We start from the raw sequence: 20,074 nt of genomic DNA, 5'->3' as shown, positions 1-20,074 counted from the left end.
AGATGGAGTTTTAGTTAGATACTTAGATAGTCTATTTATGTTGTCATATCGTTTAAAATTAATAAAAAGGCTGTGGGATGTCGCATGTACTAATTGAAGTATTCTGATTTTTAGAAGAAAAAAAGGGGGGCGAAACTGAAGAATGGATGCTTCTCTATTTTTGTTATTTTTCTTATATAATTAAGTGACAATCTAACTTAAGATTAATGTCTTCTTAGCAACTCGACCTTTTTAATCCTTTAATATGTGTTCTTTACTAATTGCTACCCATTAACTACCTATTATTTCTGAAATGTAATGTGGATTTAAATATTATAGGCGAGTATTCTCCTGTCGAAAAGTATCTTATCCAAATTTTGTAGTTGGATTCCTTCGTCATTCACTCCCTTGCTTTGTATGCTCTAATATTGTAAAAGAAATGACGTTCAACACAATTTATAATAGTGAATCTCTTTTGACGGTGAGATTCATTCCTGTTAATCCCATCTCATTAAATTAAAGGGCCCATATATAGTTAAGATTTAAACTTAAAATAAAGCAGACGCAATTGCTTATATAATTCATAATTGAACAAATAAATAAACTCAAAATAGTGGTGTATCAGTATGACTGTATGTATAGATTGGACAAAACAAAAGTGTCGGTGGCGTAATATCCAATGTGTCAATTTTAGGCCACCACCAAATTTATCTTTGTTCCGTTGCCTACTCCACCCCTCAAAATCCAATTCAGTTACTGTATTTCACAGTAACTTATACACTCCTTTCAAAACAATAAAAAATAAAATCAATAAATAACAAAAAAATAAATAAATAATTACACGATATTCAAATATTGAATAAGATCAAGCAGCTCTTGCTAGCATTTCCTATATCCATTATTTTCAATTTAGAGAAGCTTTTTGCAAAAAAATTGAAAACAAGATAAAATTAAAGTTCAGAGCACTAGGAAAATTCATGATGAGTTACTGCTTCAAGGTGTTGGAAGTATCACTAGTCACTACATATAATCTAACTTTCTAAAAATAAATAAAAAAATATGATATATGCTACTAACATATAAGTTTGCATCTGATTGAAGTAATTTACAAAAAAAATGATACTTTATTATCTTTATTTAGCGTTAATAAGTCAAGGGGCGGCCGGGTGGCAGAATCAAACACTAGCAGATGAATCCTGAATGAGATTATGCGGACATCTTCCTTTTCACTGTATAAATCATTTTTGCTTTAGTTAAGGAAGCTATTGATATTGGAGTCAATATATAAAATTATCTATTTTTATAAAATATTTTAAAATGAATCAATTTTTGTGTAAAAAAATAATTTTAACCCTATCATTAATTTTTTAACGCACTCTCCTTCTCCCTCTCTTTTCCCTCTCTCTCTTTCTCTTTCTTTCTAGTGATCGATGAAGTTGCAACGGTGCATGAGGCGATAATCGGGGGATATGACGGAGGAGGAGGCATCAACGACGTTGGTGGCACTGATGAATTCAGACGGCGATAGACGACTAAGCATGGAGGATTTGGTGAGAGTGGTGAGCGAGGTGGCAGAGGAGGAGAAGGTAATCGATCTGAAGGAGGTGGAGTCTGAGGTGGATAGGCGGAGAATCACTATGCCGACGAAGTGGAGGAGATTCGTGAATCTCACTCTCATTCTCTCTCTCTCTTTCTGGTGAACAAAATGAGATTTGTGAAGAAATTGTCGTGAATTTCATCAAATATTTGAGGTTGGGTACTGTTAAGTTGTCGTGGAGGTCATTTTGTGTTGTTAATGTTTTTTATTTCAGAATCAATGAATTTACAGCTGAATCACTATTGTTGGTTGTGAATAAAACTTAAATTTACAATTAGTTGTCTCGATTGTGAATTTGATGAGTTTTAAAACTATAATTCACAACTTGAATATAGATTGATATTGTAAATTCAAGTTTTAAAACTAGAACTCACAATTAGTAGTCTTGATTGTGAATTCGAGTTTTAAAACTAGAATTCACAACTCGAATATAGATTGGTTGTGAATTCAAGTTTTACAATTTATACCTAGGAATTGTCTTGGTTGTGAATTTAACAACTAAGAACATCCATATTGGCTGAGTCAAGCCTTGACTCATCCATGCTCCGCAATCACTTATGAGTTAAGTATTGCATTGGTTTGACTCATCATGTTGATTCATATGAATTAGTTTTGATTTTTAAATTTTGATTTAATTTAAATGACATTAATTTAAATAACACAATTTTTTAAATTAAAAATACATTAATTTAAATTATTAAAATTTAAAATACATAAAATTAAAAAAAAAACTAAACACAAATTAAAGAGTGTGAAGAAAGTGAAGGGAGAGCGTGTTTTTTTTTTTTTTAATTGTTACAATCAAATAAAGGAAAAAACCCACTCACACCTCTAGCTCCTAGGGTGACTCAAACCCCCGACCTATTGGTTAGAGGAGAAGATAAAAGGAAAGAAAAAAGAAGATTTTTTTTTTTGGCTCAAAGACGTTGAAAGTGGACTATAGCAGTTTTTAATTTTTTTTATTACTATGACGCATGTACAACATGCGCCTTTAGTTTTGTTAGATGACCTTGATTCAATAGAACGAGTCGATATACTCGAGTCAGCATGGCTTGTATTAGTTGACTCGAGTCAAGCCATCAAGTTAACTGATGTGGGTGATCTAAGAATAATTTTGGTTGTGAATTTAAATTTTAAAGCTTTAATTCACAATTAAGAATAGTTTTTTGATTGTAAATTTGAGCTTAAAAACTCGAATTTACGATTAAAAAAATTAGTGAATACTTTCTTCGTCCCATTACAAATGTCTCACTTTTCATAATGGGATGTCTCATTCTTTTTTTCTTTGGCAATATATATTCTCTCTCTATACTTAATATTAAATAATTTCCGCCAACTCATTTTATCTACTTTCTACACATTTCTTAATCTCCGTGCTCAAAAGTAATGAGACATTTGTAAAGGGACGGAGGGAGTAATATTTTTTACACTCCCCTCGTCCCACTAGAATAGACTCAATTCTTTTTGGCAATGAGATTAACAAATTTACTTTTGAGGGAAAAAATAGTGTGATTCACACCAATTAAGTATATTTTTTTTATTCGAAAGGGAAAACGAGCCTATTCTTGTAGGACATCCCAAAGAGAAAAACGAGTTTATTCTAGGGAGACGGAGTGAGTATTTTTTATGTGAAGGGTAAACTAATAAATGTAATTAATTTTAAATTTTTTATCTTAATAAATACTCCTTCAGTTTCACAAAAACAATAACATTTGGAAGTGGCATGAATTTTAAGAAATATTAGATAAAATTGTATTGTGAGTAGAAAATAAGCTCCACTTTATGAAAAGTAGAAATAAAAAGCAAATGAATTGTGATGGGGGTAGTGTACAAAAATAAAATTATTCATATTTTTGTGAGACAATCAAAAATGATAAAATGTTTAAATTTTTGTGAGATGGAAGGAATAGTAATTTTTATTTTTATTATTTCGATTTAAACATTTTTTAATGTTCAATCTGAATATTGGCGTACAAAAGAGCAACATTTTTAATGTTCGATCTAATTATATTGACGTACAAAGCAGCAACTTTTATGACCCTACAGGTTGGATATATATAAGAGAGGTACAGTGTTTCTGCTTCATACAAATTTGGACAATATCTTTCTTCTTTACCATTATCCATATATTTCTTACAAGTACAACCACCACCAAAATTACTGAGTATTTTCGAATTATTTTTTATTTTGAATTACATAAAACGCATACTCATATTATACATTATGCAAATAAAATTTAAAAATTAAGAACTTCATTCTCGCCCTTCCAATATTAAGATTGCATTTTGCACTAAGCAAAACTCATATGACTCTTCTATAAATTTGAGTCAGTCACACCTAATTTTTTATGTGTTTGTCTATTCTGTGTGATTTGTAAACAATTATACATAAACGTTGATTTATTTAGCGCACATCAAAAATAGTGGTGGCGGGTTCCATAAACTCAACAACAAAGAAAACTCACATCGGTTTTGTATGTTATTTCAGACTGTTTCTCTTCATCAATGAAATGATTATTTGTATAAAATAACTGGAAAAAAAAAAAAAAAACAGAGAATTTGCATTGGCCTCGACGAGTTGGTTCAGAAGTCTTATTCTTCTACAATATGCACCTTGATTGTGAAGTGGGGTTAGCATGTGATTGAGTCATCTCGACAATAACTTGATTAATTTATCTTTTTCTGATAAGTAATTTAATAAAGAGTTAATTGCCCATAAAATATTGAACTTTAATTCAATTCTGATTTTGCACACAAACTTTGAATCGCGGTGTGATAATTATTAAACTTTTGATTTTATCTCATTTTGCTATTAATCCAAATTCCGGCCAAATACCAAACTAATATATAATATGATGTGCCAATTTTGACGTGGCGTATTTATTCTTGCGTGGCAATTGGTTGGCAAAATAATATTTTTTATTTAATTTCTTAACAATAAAAAAGAACACAAAGTAAATAACTCAAATTGTCAATAATTTAATATATCAAATCAGATAATAGTATTTTTTTTAGTTGAATTAATTAACTGAATAAATTCAATAATAGTAAGGGGATTCTTCGAATTTAGGTGTGTCAGCCAAAAAATATTTTAATTATCAATAACTTAATATAAAAAAAAATTATTTAGTTAAGTAATAAAGTTTATTAAATTTTCATTATCTAAAGATTAATTTTTTATATAAACTATATATATGAATGACTTCTATTTTATATATTGGAGTAATCAGTTGTGTAATAGCGAATTAGAAAAAAATTGATTTAAACTTGAGAATTAAAAAAAAATATACTAATATTTGATTTGATATATTAAGTTATTGTCAATTTTGGTTATTTGCTTTGTGTTCATTTTTTATTAATAAAAAATTAACAATAAATACGTCACGTCAAATATTGGCACATCATATTAGCCTGATATTTGACCAGAATTTGAATTAGTAGTAAAAACAGATAAAATCTAAAGTTTAGTAATTTTCACGCTACAGTTCAAAATTTGTGTGCAAAATCAGAATTGGACGAAAGTTCAGTATTTTATGGTCAATTAACCCTTTAATAAATACTATACTTTTTTTTAGGCGGAATAAATACTATACTTTTATTAAGTAGTAACTATGATTGAAGCTTCCGTTTAAATCATAATAATTACACCATAATTCATACTTCCTCTATTTTATTCATAATGACTCAATTTTCTTTTTTGTTTGTTCCATTAATAATGGTTCATTCAAAAATAGAAAACTCTTTTCTCTCACAAAAAGTTGTGGTTCCACCATTTTCTATCACTTTTATTATTTAGAGCATCCGCAATCGAGCCCCTTAAAGGGCTCTTAAATGGTCTCCACCAGTTGTGAGCATCTTCCCCACAGTTCTCTACACCTGAGCTCTTAAATTTTCTTTTCCATTTTATCTTTGATTTTAATGCACTTTTCAATTAAATTAAACATTAAAATTAACAACATAAATTTCATTATAATTAAAATTTAACATTACATTAATTTAAAAATAAAATAATTAAAAAAATATTATATAATTTTCATTTCTATTTTATCCTTATTCCAAAATGTATTTGTAGATTAAAGAATAAATATTGAATTTTAACACCAAATGATAATAAAAAATTAATAATTAGAAAAAATTAATAATTAAAAAATGAAATGAAAAATTAAAATTAAAAATATTTGGAAGCTACATTAAGTGCTCGTTTGGTTCAAATAGGGGAATGAAATCAAATAAAGGAGTGAAATGGTAACAATAACTATTACTTTTATTGAGTGTTTGGTTAAACAATGGAAATGAATCATTAGTAAGAGATTCTCTTTCTTTTGTTTCCCCTCTATTTTGAGGGGTAACAAATTGGGTGAATGAGTTACCCTCAAGTAAAGGTAATGGTTAACTCATTACCCAAACCAAATAATAAGTAATAGATTTAATTAATTGAATCACTTTCCAACTTCTAAAAACACCCAATCAAACGTGGGCTAAATTGATTTTGTACTAAATTTCACATCGAAAAATGTATGTTTCTCTATAATGTGAAGTGCATTAGAAAAAATAGAAGTAACATTAAGTTGATTTTATATTGAATATCACGTTGAAAAATATAGGTTTCTCACCCAACGGTGCATAGATCCAAAAATAGGTTTTTCAAAGACTATTTGAATTTTCCAAGCACTATTTATTGTATTTTCTTAATATGTGTGAAAAAGTGAAGTGGACTATTGAGATGAGACTGAAGGAGTATGTTTTTTTTTAAAAAAAATAGTACATAATCTTTATGGATAAACAAAAATAATAATAAACACATCATTTTTGTGTGGACGGAGGGAGTAAAATATTGGTTAAAAAGACATAGAAGTGAAATTTGTCACTCAACCTTTACTAGGCCGCATTGAAGGGCGCCCAAAATGGGGAAATGTCTATCCTAGGCCGAAGCGTGGTAGGCTGGGACGCTGGATTCGCGACACGTCAAAAATAAAAAATAGCGGTTCACTTCCAACTGATTAACCCAGACCGGTTTCCCCCAAAAATAATACCACCAGTGGCATTTGTACTGCTGGTGTAATAAGCAACTTTTGGTTTCGAAATTTGTGCCTTTCTAAGTTTGTTGCTGCTGGTGGGGATAGTGGTGGGGGAGGGGGAAAGACGATCCACGGCGGCGGGAGCGGAGGATGTTGATTCGTCGTCCTAGTGGACGAAGCTCTCGTCGATCGTCGTCAAGGAGGTCCTCGTACTGCTACCGTCCAAAAATACGTCCCTTGTCGCCGAGTTATTACTGTGACTTTGAAGGAAAGAGAGGAACAAAAAAATTATTGAGCTTGAGAGTAGGAGAAAGGAAGGTGCGTCGGTTCTTCCATTTCGGAGAGAGAAGCTATTCTAGAGATAGAATGGAGAGGTGAGGGTGAAGGTGAGAGAGAGAGAGAGAGGGGAAAAAAAAATGGATGACAGCTTATTCTTTTTAGTATTTTATAGTATATATCAAATTATTATTATTATTATTGACACTTTTTGCACCTGCAATGTATGCTCATTAATATTCACAGTTAATTAGTGATAGGAATACTTATTAAATAGAACCATCATATGCGAATGTAACAATTATAATTATTGAAATTTATAGTTTAAAAAATTAATCATTATTTTTGCACCTGCAACTAATCATACTTGGATTTGAGAACCCCCAATTCAATTACAACTAATCATACTTGGATTTGAGAATCCTCAATTCAATTTCCACTAATCATACTCGAATTTGAGAATCCCCAATTCAATTTTCACAAATCATACTTGGATTCGAGAATCTACAATTCAATTTCCACTAATCATACTTGGATTGAAAAATCCTCAATTCAATTTCCACTAATCATACTTGGATTCGTGAATTAATTCTCAATTCAATTTTCACCAATCATACTTGGATTCGAGAATTTTCAATTCAATTTCCACTAATCATACTTGGATTCGAGAATCCTCAATTCAATTTCTACTAATCATACTTGAATATGAGAATGCCCAATTGAACAATTTCCACTAATCATACTTGGATCCGAGAATCCCCAATTCAATTTCCACTAATCATACTTGGATTTTAGAACCCCCAATTCAATTTCAACTAATCATATTTGGACTTGAGAATCCCCAATTCGATTTCCACTAATCATACTAGAATTTGAGATTCCCCAATTCAATTTTCACTAATCATACTTAAATTTGAGAATTCTCAATTCAGTTTTCACTAATCATACTTGGATTCGAAAATCCCCAATTCAATTTCCACTAATCGTACTTGAATTTGAGAATCCCAATTGAACTTCCATTAATCGTTAAATAACAAGTGAATCATACTTGGATTCGAGAATCCCCAATTCAATTTTCACTAATCATACTTGGATTTGAGAACCCCTAATTCAATTTCAACTAATCATACTTGGATTTGAGAACCCCCAATTCAATTTCAACTAATCATACTTGGATTTGAGAATCCCCAATTCAATTTCCACTAAACGTACTTGATTCGAGAATCCCCAATTCAATTTTCACTAATCGTATTTGGATTTGAGAATCCCCAATTCAATTTTTACTAATCGTACTTGAATTTGAGAATCCCAATTGAACTTCCACTAATCGTTAAATAACAAGTGAATCATACTTGAATTCGAGAATCCTCAATTCAATTTCCACTAATCATGCTTGGATTTGAGAACCCCCAATTCAATTTCAACTAATCATACTTGGATTTGAGAATCCCCAATTCAATTTCCACTAATCATACTCGAATTTGAGAATTTCCAATTCAATTTCCACTAATCATACTTGGATTCGAGAATCCCAATTCAATTTCTACTAATCATACTTGAATTTGAGAATGCCCAATTGAACAATTTCCACTAATCATAATTGAATTTGAGAATGCCCAATTGAACTCCCACTAATCATACTTGGATTTAAAGAATGCCCAATTCAATTTTCACTAATCATACTTGGATTTTAGAACCATCAATTCAATTTCAACTAATCATATTTGGATTTGAGAATTCCCAATTCAATTTTCACTAATCATACTTGAATCGAAGAATCTCCAATTCAATTTCCACTAATCATACTTAAATTGGAGAATCTTCAATTCAATTTTCACTAATCATACTTGGATTTGAGAATACCCAATTCAATTTCCACTAATCATACTTGAATTCTAGAATCCCCAATTCAATTTCCACTAAACGTACTTGATTCGAGAATCCCCAATTCAATTTTTACTAATCGAAATTTGATTTGAGAATCCTCAATTCAATTTTCACTACTCGTACTTGGATTTGAGAATCCCAATTGAACCTCCACTAGTTAAATAACAAGTGAATCACACTTGGATTCGAGAATCCCCAATTCAATTTCCATTAATCATACTTGGATTTTAGAACCCCCAATTCAATTTCAACTAATCATACTTGGATTTAAGAATCCCAATTCAATTTACACTAATCATACTTGAATTTGGGAATGCCCAATTGAACTTTCACTAATCATATTTGGATTCGAGAATCTACAATTCAATTTTCACTAATCATACTTGGATTCGAGAATCCCCAATTCAATTTTCACTAATCATACTTGGATTTAAGAACCCCCAATTCAATTTCAACTAATCATACTTGGATTTGAGAATTTCCAATTCAATTTCCACTAATCGTACTTAAATTTGAGAATGCCCAATCAATTTTCACTAATCATACTTGGATTCTAGAATCCCCAATTCAATTTTCACTAATCATACTTGGATTTTAGAATGCCTCATTCATTTTTCACTAATCATACTTGGATTCGAGAATCCCTAATTCTATTTTCACTAGTCCTATTTAGATTTGAGAATCCTCAATTCATTTTCCACTAAACGTACTTGATTCGAGAATCCCCAATTCAATTTTCACTAATCGTGTCTGGATTTGAGAATTTTCAATTCAATTTCCACTAATCGTACTTGGATTTGAAAATCCCAATTGAACTTCCACTATTCGTTAAATAACAAGTGAATTATTTACTTACATCTCAAATATAAGTTTAAAACCTTTACTTATATTTTGATATTTATGAAATAACAAGTAAATTGTTTACTAAGATTATAAATATAAGTTTCAAATTTATACTTATAATTCATTTTTAATTAATTTTGAAATTATTTTTTTCACAAATTATTTTTTTTATAATTTTTTTATGTTTTTAAAAAAATTATTAATTAAAAAATGAAACCATATTATTTTAAAATATAATCAGATTACTAAAACAATAAATTTGAAAATCACTAATTGGATAAGGTATTTTATAATATAATCAGATTATTTAAAATGTATAAGTTATATATTTTAAAACAAATAAATGATACTCCCTCCATCCACCAAAAATATGCCATAATTTCTTTTTTCGCTCGTCCACAAAAAATATGCAAAATCTATTTTTAGTAGTAGAGTCCATACCATTCCGCTCACATTTAATGTGAGACCCTTACTTCCCTACCAACTTACTCACATTTTATTAAAACTCGTGTCGAAAGTAAAGTGACATATCTTTGATGGACGGAGGGAGTAAGAGATTATTTAAAAAAAATTAAATAAATATTTATGTATATAAAATGGACTAAATATATAGTAATACACACTGAAGAAGAAAAATTCCAAAATTATTTTATGTGTAACAACATTAATTATATATAACTGGTTTATTTGAAATATATCTCATGAGCTTCCATTCTAAGAAAGAATATAACATTTCGATACTAGAAATTATCAAACATTTAGATAACATTTCATTATTCATTTTTGCACAATTACGTGAATTACTAAAAAGAAAGGCACAAAAAACGAAGTTGAAAAAGGTATAATCATTAAATAATGTGTACAATTACAACTAGTGGTATTCCTTAATTGAAAACCGGCTTGGGAGGATTACAAAGCTCTTGGACCGATTTGCTACACTTTTGACGTGTCAAAAGATCAACGGATCGGCCTACAAGGCATTGGCCTAGGATAGACATTACCCCAAAATGGGACGTCACGTAGCGAAATCTCGGATACAAAATGGCAAACAGTCCAATATAAGTAAAATATATGTTGTGACTGTGAGCGTCTCAAAATATTGAATTTTTTTTACGAAAGATACCCTTGTTGAAAGAAGCAGTAAATGGTGCACGATTACAAATGTCAAAAGAGAAGCTCCCAAAGCATAAGCAGTCATAACGCCCCCTCTTAAAGAAACAAAGAAAAGTCCAACTCTTTGTATCTTTATCACCACTTGTGAAGTGAGTCACTCGCTCTCTCCTCCCTTATTAAAGAAGGCAGAGTAGAGAGGGGTTGAGTGTGTAGAGACAATAATGTCTTCCATTAGCATTTGTAGAGCTCTGCTGTGCCTCACAGTGGTTTACTTTTGTTCATCCTCCGCTTCCGCTTTTGCAGAAAATGAAGCAGCAGCTTCTGGGCTTGCGATGAACTACTACAAGGACTCCTGCCCTCAAGCCGAAGACATCATCAAAGAGCAAGTCCAGCTTCTGTACAAGCGCCACAAGAACACTGCCTTCTCCTGGCTCAGGAACATCTTCCATGACTGCTTTGTCGAGGTACACTAATTTAGATATTTGAATTTGATGGTGAAATTTTGTTGTTGACCGACACCACTATACCAGTCATGTGATGCATCTCTGTTGCTGGACTCCACGAGGAGGGTGATGTCAGAGAAGGAAGCAGACAGGAGCTTTGGGATGAGGAATTTTAGGTACATCGAGAACATCAAAGAAGCTCTAGAGAGAGAGTGCCCCGGCGTCGTTTCGTGCGCTGATATTCTTGTGCTCTCTGCCAGAGATGGCATCGCTTCTGTAAGTCATCATACTCACTCATATGGAGTAATTAATTGATCAGAGTAGTATTTGAGAATGGAGAAAATGGCAGGTAGGAGGGCCGTACATCCCTCTGAAAACGGGAAGAAGAGACGGGAGAAGAAGCAGAGCAGACATACTGGAGCAGCACCTCCCCGACCACAACGAGAGCATGAGCGTGGTGCTGGAGCGGTTCGGCAAGATCGGCATCGACACGGCGGGCGTGGTGGCGCTGCTGGGGGCCCACAGCGTGGGGCGCACGCACTGCGTGAAGCTGGTGCACCGCCTCTACCCGGAGGTGGATCCGGCGCTCAACCCGGCCCACGTGGAGCACATGCTGTACAAGTGCCCCGACGCCATCCCGGACCCCAAGGCCGTGCAGTACGTGAGGAACGACCGCGGCACCCCCATGAAGCTCGACAACAACTACTACAGGAACATCCTCGACAACAAGGGCCTCTTGATCGTCGATCACCAGCTCGCCACCGACAAGAGGACCAAGCCCTTCGTCAAGAAGATGGCTAAGAGCCAGGACTACTTCTTCAACCACTTTGCCAGGGCCATCACCATTCTCTCCGAGAACAACCCGCTCACCGGCACCAAGGGGGAGATCCGCAAGCAGTGCAATCTTGCAAACAAGCTTCATTAATTCATTCTCTGTGTGTCTCTGTGTGTGTGATCAACGACTCTTCTTGTTTAGGATATATAGGAAGAGTGCCCAAGAATAAGGAATGTTTGTACTGCTCTTTCAATTTCTGTGAGGAAATGCTTGTGGCTGTTGTGTATGTAAGGATTGGGAGGGTGATGATGATCATTGCATGCTTGATTTCTTATTAGTTACTCATATTTATGCTTCTTCAAAGATTCACTATCCAGGGGACATTTTATTATTCAATCAATCCCACTCAATATGCTCAATATGGAGAGCTACTCTCTACCTAGAAAAAAGAAAAAGTGCAAACGCCTCAACGATTTTAGAAAGAAAAAAAAATTTGAAGGAGGCAGGGCCCCTTTGTGCGACAAGCATTCATGATTGAAGAAATGGATAATATAGCGTCAGCGTGTGCGATGGTGACATAAATTAGTGGTGGTCCGTGGTCGGCAAGAGTATGAATATGAATATCCACCTAAACAACCACAACAACCACGTTGTGATCACCCACAATTTACTTAAATAAAAAAATAAATTAAATAAATAAGATTTTTATTATTATACTAGTTTGTGGGTGGCCACAATGTAATATGTTCGGACTGTTCATGGACTGGACCATTGAAAAAGCTATCACAATCAAGTTTTACAAGAGTTTTGCCTCCATAAAGATTGTGTGTTGATTACTAGTATTATTTTCATCCGTTCACAGAGATTGTATGTTCCAAGCAAACTGACCCTTTTCGGGCTGTGATGGGGGCGGCTGCTAGGAAAGATTGGGTTGATGTGCAGCAGTTACGGAGCGGAGTCAAGAGTCGGACGATACCAAAGTGCAAAGGGTGGCATACCATTCAAGAAGGTTGGAGGAAATGCGGGGTGAACGCTGCGTTTTTCAATGAAGCGTGCTCGTCGGGGGCTGGTATGGTTGTGAGGGATGTGAATGGCGTTTTTGTAAAGGTTAGAGCTGTGCGTTTTCATGGCTGTCCGAGTGTGGAGGAGGGTGAAGCTATGAGTCTTAGAGAAGCACTTTCTTGGATCAAAGAAATGGTATGGATAAGGTGGTCTTTGAAGTGGATAGCAAGCTAATATATGATGGTGTGAGTTCTCCACAAAATGATTATTCAGAGCTGGGTGCTATTTTGCTTGATTGCAGGGAGATGTTGGATGCAAATGACAACTATACTGTTAATTTTGTTAGAAGAGATGCCAATAAGTTAGCCCATCTGTTTGCTAGATCTTCCAAGGATATTGTGGTTGCAAATGTTTGGGATGAATCTCCAGCTTTTGTGGAGAGTCTTTAACACTAAAATTATCTAATTTTTTTTATTAAAATTCATGCTCTCCGGTCTCCACTCCACCACACATTCTTTGTGGACAGAGAGAGTACTTTCGATCTAAGAAGTGGGTTTATTTTTTATTTTTTTAAATACTATTTTACTACGTAACATTATAATAAAGTGAATTTCTTTCTTATGTTCACAACGCACGCATCTGACATTTATTAAGACCAATACCACCAAAAATGATGCGCAATTTGAGAGGACACAAAGTTTTTTTTTTTGTTTCTTCTTTCTTTGTTCAGTAAAAATTACTACTTCCTTCATCCCCCAAACATCTTCTTAAAAGAGGGTTACATGAATTTTAATAAAAATTAGTTGTGTATTTGGTGAGTGGAAAAAATGAAGATTGTAAAAGTAATAGTCACTGAAATTATTTCCAAAAATTAATCAGAAAGATGTTTTGGGGACAAACTAAAATAAAAAGAAAGTTTAAATGGAGAGTGGAGTAGGATTAACTATTGTGGATCAATAATGTCAGTATATATTTGGACAAAAAATAGTTAACCAATTTGAAAAATCAATTTATTTTAAAAAAAATTGTTCAAGTTTAAAAAGAATTTAGTTAGTTTCTTCATATTATCGATTTTTTTAATATTTTTTTAATTTTTATTATTTTTTAAGTATAAAAAAAAGCAATAAAAAGATTAAAAGATTAAAAAAAATTATAATGCGGATGTATCAATAAAACGAATTATTTTTTTTTAAATTTAAATCAAAATTTCCAAATAAGTCAAAAATTTTAAAATATTTAATATTTTTTTATCCAAATATTAAGATTCAATCAATCCCACTCAATATGCTCAATATGAATCTTAATTCATTTGTCAATTTTGTTCGTTTTGCACATTGTACAATATTCAACAATATTCGCTGGGGGGGGGGGGGGGGGGGGCGTGGGGGATGAGTGTAATGAGTAGCGAGGTGGACCACCTCTCACCGTTCCGCTTTCTGAGGGCTGCTTTCTAACGACTTTTTTTTATATATATACTCAATATAAGGGAGGTTTAAAGAGTCAGCACCGCACACAAGTATTTCTTTATGTACAAATGAATTAAGATTCATATCAAAATTTAAATTCCAATAGTATATGCAAAAATTAATTATATAGGCATGTCTGACGACTGACAATGTGCAAAACGAACAAAATTGACAAGTTTAAGGAGCTTTGGAAGGGTGCAGACCGCAAATTGTTTAGAATTCAATTTTATCATTTCCTTATTTGAAAAGACAAAAGACTTTGCGTAACAACACAATTTTCTTAGCCAGAAGAGTGAAGAAACAAGGGCAGCATAAAATCCGTTTGATGAGTCGGATATGTGCCATGTGCGTCTCAAACGAACAATACACTTACAATTTACAAATTACATACATTAACTCTTTGATGAAAATATCAAACCCCATTTCCTTATTCCTTCATTAATTAAATAAATAGCTTTGTTCAAGGGCAAAAAGCATTTATTTAGAAAAAAGGAAGTAGTAGCGTGGTAGAAAGCAGCTGCAGTAAAAGCATAAGCATTTCTAACTTGGGAGTATGTATCTCTTGTTACAGAACTACACCATAAAAGACTTATGATGAATAAAAACAAGGCTTCACAAACATTCTCAAGTAAATACCTCACAAACTCTAACCACAACTCAATCACAAAGGGTCGTTGAAAAAGCATCAGCCTCGACTCGATCCTCTACAAGAGCTTTCCCGGTTGCTGTGTTCCGCTTCTCATCATTACACAGAACTCCTCGTAGTTAATTCTCCCATCCTATCAAGTGCAACCTCGTAAGTTTCAAATGTTCGTTCTAAAATATATTAAAACACGGCTAAACTCAAAATTCGGCCCAACTTACATTATCTGTATCCACCTCTGAAATTATTTCCTTGATGGTGCCCTCATCCCCCATACCATACTCCTTCATAGCAGTTTCCAGTTCATCTCTTGTGATGTAGCTGCAATCAATTCAAGTAATGCATTATGCTTCGACTTGGTATAACATAGATGGTTCTAATAGTATCAATGAGACAAACAAGGCACGGATGTGATCTCCTTTCACTTTTAGTCATAAACAGAGACGGATCGTTAAGTATTCTTGGAAAAAATAAATGCATCTTCACCATACAGATACAGCACCGAGACACTTTTCTAGGCTTACCCGCTGCCATCCCTGTCAAAATATTGAAATGCGCTGAACAGATGCTCATCCCTTTCCAGCTTATGTCTGTGCATTGTAGCAGTGATAAATTCTTCATAGTCGATGGTCCCGTTTCCATCCACATCAGCCTGTATTAAGATGAAAGTAGTTTAGGGTGGTGGCAAAGCCTAATAAAACGGACTCAGCTTTCCCTGTATAAAAGTGTGAAACTCACAGCTTCCATGAGTTGTTTTACTTCAAATTCTGACAATTTTGACCCGAGCCGTGCCAATCCAGATTTCAATTCTTCGTAAGTGATTGAGCCACTATTGTCAGTGTCTATATTCATGAACGTAGCTTTTAGACCTTTAATTTCTTCCGTGGATAAACTTTGTGCAATGACCTGCAAAAGTTTCAAATGCATTAGAATAGGGATTGGTAAAGAGAATTTCTCACCTAAGACATTTTTTATAGTTCACCTAATCATATGTCATACATGTGACCAAATTTCTTGATCATGAACTTTTGACAAAGGGAAAATTTATATCAAAATGAAGATGCAATGAAAAGTTGACCTTTAATGCAAGTTTCTTGAGCTTATTCATTGCCCTGAACTGCTTCATTCTGGAAAGAACTGCACTATCGATCCGCTTGTCAGATGCTTGTCCTTTAATCCAGGGGTGCTCTACAGAAACAAGAATAAAATATCGTCATGTTTAGTTATAGAATAATATGAACACCCTTATACATCTAGGAGCTCGTTGCAAAAGAACATACTTATAAAACTATTTGGTAATAATCAATGGATTGCATATAAAATTATCCAAAATGGAGAATATGACAACTGGTCTACCAAGAAATCATTAATACATGCATACATATGCAAACTTAGTCCTAAGAAGACTATCATTAATACATCATATAGTTCTTGATGTCCCACCACTTATTTCTCGAGTTTCTCACCCAAGAATTACAGAGACAACTTTCGTCAACATGTTTCCCTCAATAGAAAAGAACAGAAACGGAATTTCAGTTGCGATGCTGCAGATTGAAATCATTGTCTTTATCAAGCTAATTGTGCAATGACACCGTATCACCCAATGAAATTAATATGTTCTAATCTGCACCATGTTGTGGCATAAAAGTCCAGCTAAACTAGGATTATAGTCATTGGCAAAAATAAACACACAAAATACAAGCAACAAATAGACAAGATTTACAAAGAACAAACTGCAGCAATGGAAGGAAACACGGGAGCAAATTACCCAGCACTTCTGATGATGTAATTCTCTTCTTTGGATCCTTCGTCAGCATTTTACGAACAAGGTCTTTACCACTGTTTGATATGGAAGGCCATGGCTGGCTGTCAAAATCAACTTCTTCTTTCAGTATAGCATCAAATATGCCCTTTTCAGTTTCTGCAGAAATTTTCCACAAAGGAATTAGAGGATATTTAGTATCAGAAACATTTTCATCTTGAAACACAAGAGGTTGGTCTTACCAGCCCAAAAAGGAGGCACACCACTGAGGAGGATGTACAAAATAACACCAGCACTCCATACATCTATTTCCTTTCCATAACTTCGCCGCAACACTTCAGGAGCGACGTAGTATGCACTACCTACTATATCTCGATACACCTTTCCTGGAATAAATTGATGAAATGAAGTCAATTTTTTTTTCACAGTACAAAAAAAGATATGTTTGACACGGAAGACTAGTATACTGAAATGAAGACGGGTAAATTAGACGAAAAAGTTATTGCAAGTATGAATATCCAGAATGCAAATAAAGTCTTTCTGGATGAGTGTCGAAAAGGTCTTTTACACAGAAACATGCAACCCATGTCTGTCTGACAGTGTCATCACGCAATGCTGAAAAACTAAGAAACTTTTAACAATTATAGCTATCGTTCTTCCTCCACAATGATAATGACTGTCAAAACACAAAACCCTTCAAGCGACTGGCATATAATTGGCTAATATGCTAAATCACAACCAAGGTGACTTAAATACAGAAAACAAACAACCCCATCCTAGGAGAAAGGATTTCTTTTCCCACAACAAAAATGCCCAATGAAATGAAGATGGCACCCTTACTTCTGCATAATACCCCCCTAGTACAAACCTCCTACCACATTATTACTGTTCAAATTTCTAAAATAATCACGAAACGATACAAGCGTATCCATATACCTTAAACTGGGAAATTAAAGAACAGTTTAAGTCCTACCATAAAGAACATAAAGTTGACCGCTCGTTTTTAAAGCAAAATCTTAAAAAGCATATGCACGGTGTTGTGCACTACAGAGTTGTATCAATCTTGAAATCCTTGAGAGCAAAGGCATGGTAGGAGCACATGTTCCAGTCTTCCAGAGTGCCAGCATTATCACTCAATCAAACAAGTAACAGAACCATAAGTTGAACATGGCACCTCAAAACAAGCTGCCGGAAACTGGCCTAAACATTAATATAAGATAGCAAGGAGAAATGAGCTCATTTTATACACTTGGAGAGCATAGGCAATTAGCGTAGCAAGTTTAAAGCTCTTCTCAAGGAAAGAAGAGTCAGCAATTTCTCTCCGAATGTAACTAAGGCTAACAAAGTGTGAATGAATTGAGATTAAAAGGAACGCCTTAAGAAAACAGGAAAGGGGCTAAACAATCACCGGAGCGTTACCAAACTACCAAAATTGATTCCATAGGCAGAAATAGCAGAAGGAAAGAGCAGCACTAACCTTCTTCAATGAAGACAGAGAGCCCAAAATCAGTTGCTTTGAGCATGGCCTTCTCCTCCTTACTGGAAAGCAAGAAATTCTCAGGCTTGAGATCCCTATGCATCACCCCCATAAAATGGCAGTGGTGAACCACATTGACAATCTGGCGGCAAAGATCAGACGCATCCTTCTCGGAATAATGGCCCTTGGCAATAATCCTGTCGAACAGCTCCCCGCCGCCGCACAGCTCCATCACGACATGCACAGCCTGGCGATCCTCGTAGGCGCCCCTGAACTCCACTATATTGGGCTGACCGCTCAAATGCTGCATGATGTGAACCTCCCTCTTCATATCCTCCCTATCGTTCTTGCTCACCAGCTTCCTCTTCAAGATCGACTTGCACGCGTACTGCCGCCCCGTCGCCATCTCCGTACACGTGTACGTCACCCCGAATTGGCCTCTCCCCAATTCCTTCCCCAGCGAGTACTTGGATTTCACGTCCTCGAATGGCTTCCCCAAAATGTTGTTCGGCTCTAATTTCGGAGCGGCCTGCCGGGGGGGAGTGTGGGGAGCTGGAATTGGCGGCGGATTCTGAGCTTGCGGCGGTGGTGGATGGTGGCGCCGCCTTTCATGATTGGCTCGGGTTTCGGATTGAGCGGGGAAATCAGTTGATGGTTTTTTATAATTGCTCGCTCTTTCTGATCTGTAGCCGTTCACATCTCGGCTAGAGTGATTCTTCTTGCTTAAACAACCTCCCATTTTTTTCTTATTCTCTCTTTCTGGCCAAATTATGTACACGAAATCATAACTTTACGGTCGGAATTCTTGGAAAGAACAGAAAGTGGACCTAAAAAAACTGAATCTTGGGACTGAGAAAGGGCCGTTCTCTCAAATCCCGAGTATAAATGGTTATGCTTTGATATGATGATCAGAAGAAATATGGGACTGAAATAGAAACGAAACGGAATTTGAAAGAGAAAGAGAGAATAGAATCGACTGAGAATGAATTGAAGCAGAGTTTGGGAGAAGGCCTCGGCAGCGGCACTGGTTGATTTAAGGTCATAATATCAAACGTGTTTGCGTTGACTAGAGCCGTTGTGTTTTTTCACACGTTTTTACTTTTCCATTTTTTGATTTTAATTTTCTTTTCCTACACGTTTTTAGGAAATAAAGACAATGCTTGATGAAAAGCTATCCTCAAAAGGCAATTTGGCATATGCTCCTTCCAATTCCATCCATAAAAAACTACTCCATCTAACCTCCATAAATATTAAAAAGTGGTTCTAACACAAATTTTAATAAAAAAATATTTAGAATATTAATAATAGAAAATACTTCCTATGTCCCAATAGAATAGTCTTGTTTCTTTTTTACACGAAAACTAAGAAATTTTCTTTTTGAGTATAAAAGTGTGTAAAAGTGTGTGAAGCCACATTATTTTATAGTGTTAAATCATTACAAAAAATAAAACAAGACTATTCTAGTGGGACGTCCCGAAAAGGAAAATAAGATTATTAGAATGGGACGAAGATAGTATTATTAAGTAGATTATGGATAAATAATGTAAGATAAAGATAAAAATATAAAAATTATATATAAAATACTCCCTTCGTCCACGAAAGAACTTCTTATCTTTCCTTTTTGGGACGTCCACAAAAAAACTTCCTACCTATTTTTATACTATACCCCACCACTTATAATCTTCTTACTTTTCACTTTTCACAACTCTCAATATTAATTATAACACATTTTCACCACTCCCAATACACTCAACTACCTTTTATCCACTCTCAATACACTCAACAATATTTTTT

At 34.2% G+C, this 20,074-nt stretch overlaps 3 protein-coding genes across 3 annotated transcripts; 2 read left to right on the top strand and 1 right to left on the bottom strand.

Moving 5' to 3' along the window:
• The first annotated feature begins 10,685 nt into the window (after positions 1 to 10,685).
• On the top strand, positions 10,686 to 12,293 carry LOC130985786 (peroxidase 42). Its single transcript, XM_057908903.1, has 3 exons — positions 10,686 to 11,176; positions 11,243 to 11,431; positions 11,505 to 12,293. Exons 1-3 carry the CDS (start codon positions 10,934 to 10,936, stop codon positions 12,078 to 12,080), a joined length of 1,008 nt encoding a protein of 335 aa, XP_057764886.1. The 5' UTR covers positions 10,686 to 10,933; the 3' UTR covers positions 12,081 to 12,293.
• Positions 12,294 to 12,833: 540 nt separating this feature from the next.
• Positions 12,834 to 13,381, top strand: LOC131025488 (uncharacterized). The gene is made up of 2 exons (XM_057955282.1): positions 12,834 to 13,138; positions 13,234 to 13,381. Exons 1-2 carry the CDS (start codon positions 12,834 to 12,836, stop codon positions 13,379 to 13,381), a joined length of 453 nt encoding a protein of 150 aa, XP_057811265.1.
• Positions 13,382 to 14,916: 1,535 nt separating this feature from the next.
• On the bottom strand, positions 14,917 to 19,343 carry LOC130985785 (calcium-dependent protein kinase 2-like). The gene is made up of 8 exons (XM_057908902.1): positions 18,281 to 19,343; positions 17,046 to 17,189; positions 16,810 to 16,962; positions 16,120 to 16,229; positions 15,780 to 15,947; positions 15,566 to 15,693; positions 15,263 to 15,362; positions 14,917 to 15,177 (listed from the first exon to the last, which is right to left on the bottom strand). The coding sequence occupies exons 1-8, from the start codon at positions 19,017 to 19,019 to the stop codon at positions 15,103 to 15,105; spliced, it is 1,617 nt and encodes a 538-aa protein (XP_057764885.1). The 5' UTR covers positions 19,020 to 19,343; the 3' UTR covers positions 14,917 to 15,102.
• Positions 19,344 to 20,074: the final 731 nt, after the last annotated feature.

This window comes from Salvia miltiorrhiza, chromosome 5 (genome assembly GCF_028751815.1).
Source record: "Salvia miltiorrhiza cultivar Shanhuang (shh) chromosome 5, IMPLAD_Smil_shh, whole genome shotgun sequence".
Taxonomy (NCBI): domain Eukaryota; kingdom Viridiplantae; phylum Streptophyta; class Magnoliopsida; order Lamiales; family Lamiaceae; genus Salvia; species Salvia miltiorrhiza.
Note: the sequence above shows the minus strand (reverse complement) of the source record. Positions and strands in the feature narration are given on the sequence as shown.